Source organism: Crocuta crocuta, unplaced genomic scaffold, assembly GCF_008692635.1.
Source record: "Crocuta crocuta isolate KB4526 unplaced genomic scaffold, BGI_CrCroc_1.0 scaffold1714, whole genome shotgun sequence".
Lineage (NCBI taxonomy): Eukaryota > Metazoa > Chordata > Mammalia > Carnivora > Hyaenidae > Crocuta > Crocuta crocuta.
Genome location: NW_027529579.1, coordinates 41,259 through 46,288, shown reverse-complemented (window position 1 = coordinate 46,288; position 5,030 = coordinate 41,259). Strand labels below are relative to the sequence as shown.

At 36.8% G+C, this 5,030-nt stretch overlaps 1 protein-coding gene across 1 annotated transcript in view; it reads right to left on the bottom strand.

Annotated features, from left to right (window-relative positions):
• LOC144229586 (dystrophin-like) overlaps nt 1-5,030 on the bottom strand; it is a gene marked incomplete at its 5' end in the record, with an annotated part of 111,510 nt that overhangs the window by 73,487 nt on the left and 32,993 nt on the right. Inside the window, 1 exon segment of the mRNA XM_077761689.1 lies at nt 1-113. This exon segment is cut by the window's left edge and continues 21 nt beyond it. Coding sequence (XP_077617815.1) covers nt 1-113 — 113 coding nt within the window.

Below are 5,030 nucleotides of genomic sequence, written 5' to 3'. Positions count from 1 at the left end.
CAGGTCCAAGGGGCTCTTTCTCCATTTTCCTTGTTCTCTCTTCTGTTTTAGTTAGCCAGTCATTTAACTCTTTCAGTTGCTGATTCTGGAGATCCATTAGAACTTTATGTAAACTGAAAATTTGAAAGATGTCTGTTAGTACTTCTATCAAAATAATTTTACTTACTATTATTAAACGTAGCAGATAAAACTGTTGATGTTTATAATTTATGGCATGTTCACACTGTTTGGCATATAACAGACATTAACAAGAGAAGCAGAGCCCATGCTGAATCACCACTGAAGTTATTCTTTCTCTGATGTATTACAGTTCACACAGTGTGAGTTTTACTAAGTTTCACTCAGCTACCTAAATGTAAATGTGTTAAGTAAACTGTGATCCATCTCTGATAAGTGAACTAATAGCATATCCTGGCAACAGTCCATTTATACCTCCCTTCTTTTAATATGTGCGGTGATTAGAGATGGTCACAAATTTTTTGCCACTCTTTCCTGCAGTCTACTTCCCATCCTCAGGGAAATGGACTAGCCTTGTGACTTGTCTTGACCAATAGAAAAATAGGAAGCATTTATATTCTCTCTCAGAACCCAGCTGCCATGGCGTTGGAAGACCAGGCTACACTCCTGAATGATGAGAGACTATGTTGAAAGTGACTCTAGAGAATAAAATGCTGCCTTACAAGTCGAGCTTCCTGCTGAATGCAGCTCACAGAGTGACCTCAGCCAGATGATAACTGCAGAACAATCACCTAGATGAACCATGGTCACATTCCTGATCTACAGAATCATGATGTAATTATAAATTATTGTGTTAAGCCACTAAGATTTGGAGTCATTTGTTATGCAGAAATAGGTAAGTGACAGAGAAGTACTGTTTACAAAAATGTATACAATAGTGGGCTGGATAATGACTTTAGAGCCTGGCTATATGTCCTAAAACCAACTTCTTAAACTAAGCCTTCTCAATTAGATTGCCTGCATCAGGGACGAGGGATGATGTCGTGCTTATCAATCACACAATTTCATGGTGAGGATGAAAATGAAAACAGGTCATTTTATCCATTCAATAAAAACTTGAGACTCAAATGAGAAGTGTTAATACCTGTTTTGAGGTAAATATTCTTTATGGAGATACATTTAAAGCATTTTAGGAAACCATAGTATACTGAACATTAATCTTATAACACTGATAAGGAAGACATAATTTGAATTAGGAATTCACTACTGTGATTTATAAAATCTTTACCAGAAATTTTCATTAGTCAGCACGTTTAAACACACAAAATACACACAAGTTGAGTGTTTAATATAATTTAGATGACATCATTTTACTGATCTTTTACCTTGCACAAACACATGTTCACTGAGGCACACTACAGTCAAAAGCCTATGAGAATGAGCTTTCATTTATCAAACAAAAAAGGTAGACATCTTCCTTTTTATGGGAAGCAACATAAATGAAGAAGCACCCATTTAAGTAAAAGCAAAAACTCAAAGATGCCTCTTAGATAAAAAATATGATCCTTGCATTACAAGGTATATATTACAAGGTATATATTACAAGGTATATATTACAAGGTATATATATTAGCTACAGTATCACTCTTTATTTTTGTTGTTTTTCCTGCCCAGTTTGCCCTTACATCAAGATAAAAATTTTACTTTTCAAAAACTGAAGAAAAAATCCCACACTATTATTTATATGTAAAGAAATATTACAAGCATAACTCACACTTTTTTGGAGTTAATAAGCAATTTTTTAAAACATATTTACTTCTTTTTTTTTTTTATAAACATTAAGACAGACATTTCATTCAACAAATATTCACTGAATTCCATACTATGCTGGAAACAGCTAGTGAGTAGGTTGTCCCTGTGGGGAACCTCTGTGAAGAGGTTAACTTTGTAGGGCTTTCATGTGGCCTTTAAGAACAATTGTTTCCTTTTCTTTCTTTTTTTTTTAATGTTTTATTTATTTCTAGGAGAGAGAGAGAGACAGCGTGAGCAGGGGAGGGTCAGAGAGAGAGGGAGTCACAGACTGAAACAGGCTCCAGGCTCTGAGCTGGCAGTCAGCACAGAGCCCGATGCGGGGCTCGAACCCACGAACCGCGAGATCAAGACCTAAGCGAAAGTCGGACGCTTAACCGACTAAGCCACACAGGCGCCCCAGAACAATTGTTTTCTTAATGTTTATTTTTGAGACACAGACTGCCAGGTAGGGAGAGACAAAAAGAAGGAGACAGAGGATCTGAAGTGGGCTCTGTGCTGACAGCAGGGAGCCCGATGCGGAGCTCGAATAAACCATGAGATTACAATCTGAGCCAGAGTCAGATGCTCAACCAACTGAGCCACCCAGATGACCCTACGAACAATTTTTTTTAATACAATATTTAAAAATGCTTTTGCTTTCCCCATGTGGTTACTTTACTCTTCATGATTCAATAATGTCTGGTAACTACTTATTGCTTTCTGTATAGGCGTTATATGTAGTAAGTCAACAGGTGGTAAAAGGTGCGATGCTTCCTTTGCTCGCTGAGGCTTGGAAATAGACAGCATCAATGTATCCGGGTGAATGACAAGCCAGAGCTCAGAGTGAGCAGCAGGGACGGGACTTGAACGGTGGCCTATGGCAATGGCTGAGCAGAGAAAGAAATAACCACAAGGTGGCACTGCTATCAGAAGACTGTTTATAAGCCTTTACAACACAAATGTCCCCTTTTTAAATATAGTAGAAGGGGTAACTTTAGAAATAAATTAAGGAAATTTGTCAATTTCATAAAACAAAAGTCTACAACCTATAGGCAAGAAAGAGTTGGCATTTTCCTTAGTTTCATTTTATGATTTTCACGTAGTCATTTAGAAAAGGCTGTAAAAACAAAAGGAAAATGAAGCATAAATACGTGACTGGCAATGGAGGGAGGAAACTGTGGAACAAGAAAAAACTACTGCCAGATTGGACATATTTCTAACAAAATCCAAAGGCAGAGCATGTCAGGATATTGATACTGGGAACTGCTGCAGCCAACTTCTAATTGTAAAATCATCTGAGGACAGAGGGAGGCTAGCAAAACCAAGAAACTGAAAGGACCTAGAGAGTATCATGCTAAGTGAAATAAGCCAGTCAGAGAAAAATATCACAGGATTTCAATCCTATGTTGACTTAACACACAAAACAAAGGAACAAAGCAAAGAGACAAGCCAAAAAATAGAAATACAGAAAACAAATTTGGGGGGCACCTGGGTGGCCTGGTTGGCNACGGACTTGGTAGCTGCCAGGGGGTGGTGGGTAAGGGGATGGATGAAATAGGAGAAGAGGATTAAGAGTACGCTTAGCTTGATCAGCACTGAGAAAAGTATAGAATTATTGCATCTTTTTATTGTGTACTTGAAATTAATATAACACTGTATATTAATTATAATCTAATAAAAATGAAAGGACCTCAGAATTTTAAAAATTTTTTAACATTTTTATTTATTATTGAAAGACAGAGAGAGACAGAGCATAAATATAGGAGGGGCAGAGAGGAGGGGGAGACACAGAATCTGAAGGAGGCTCCAGTCTCTGAGCTGTCAGCACAGAGCCCAACACAGGGCTTGAACTCACAAACTGCAAGAGCATGACCTGAGTCAAAGTCGGATCCTTAACCAACTGAGCCACCTAGGTGCCCCAAGAACCTCAGATTTTGATGACACAATGGAGTCACAAACTTAACCTATAGCTATCCCACCTGTGGATTTATTGTAATATAAGACAATGACTTCCTTATGGTTTTAATTAGGGCTTCCCAAACTTTAATGTGCATAAAATTACCTGAGGAATATGTTCTATTAGGGATTTGAAGTCTAGGCAGGGGGTGGGAGTCTTCATTTCTAACAAATTCCTAAGGGATACCAATGCTGCTGGTCCATGTATAACACTTTAAGAAGTGATAGCATAAGCCACTTGGATTTGGGTTGTTAGTTGCAGTACAAAACATTTTAAGGAATACCATTTTCCAAGTAATTTTACTTAAGATCTCTCACCCCACACCCTGCTGCAGGAACCTATCTCTATGAACCTAAAGGCAATCAATGCAAAGATAGAGTTTGCTTTACAGACACTCTGCTCAACTATAGAAAGGCATTTACACTTGAACCAGTACTGCCCAATATATCTTTACAACAATGTAAGTGGTGCAAATCTGCATTATCCTATACTATAGCCACTAGCCATGTGTGGCTACTGCACACTTGCAATATGCCTACTGTAAATGAAAAACTGAATTTTTACCCATATCTAATTATAATAATTTAAATTCACAGCTAAATAGCTGCAGGTAGCTAGTGGCTGCCATATTGGAAAGCACAGGTCTAAACCAACGGATAACTGGCTTGACCATAGCAAGGAATCCTTACTTGGCAGTCTTTATCCATAGTATTTTATTATGTCACATAATATTTATAAGGAACGATACCCTGCATTAAGTTATCTAGCAATGAATATAAGTAGCACTTTCTGAAATTTTGGTTCCCTAGACAAATTTATACATGCCAAAACTGTACATGTTTTCATAAATCTCAGCCTGTATTTTATAGTCTAACGAGTATTTCCTGAGCCTTATGGAAATACATTATAAAATGTATAAAACTATTTACAAAAGCATAGTAATATGGAAGGAAATATATTAATAAATATGTAAATGTATAGACTTCATAAGTCCTAGAGACTTAGAATTAAAAACTACCAAGAGGGGTAAACTATTCAGTAAGATAGGTTCTCAGGCCCAATTTCCTAGACTTCATAATGACTTGCTTATATGCAATTCTCAAATAAGAAATACAACTAATTAGATAACATACTAATGTGAATTTACAAATTACAAAAGAATCCTCAGTGATGTTAAAATATGCATGTTGTACATGCAAATACAATAGAATCACATGATTTAAGCTGTTGATAAAACCTATGTATTTGATTTAAAGGAGGGCTAGCACTATGAATTAGAGATATTGAATTTTAATGCACTTTTTACTCTCAAACGCATGCCATT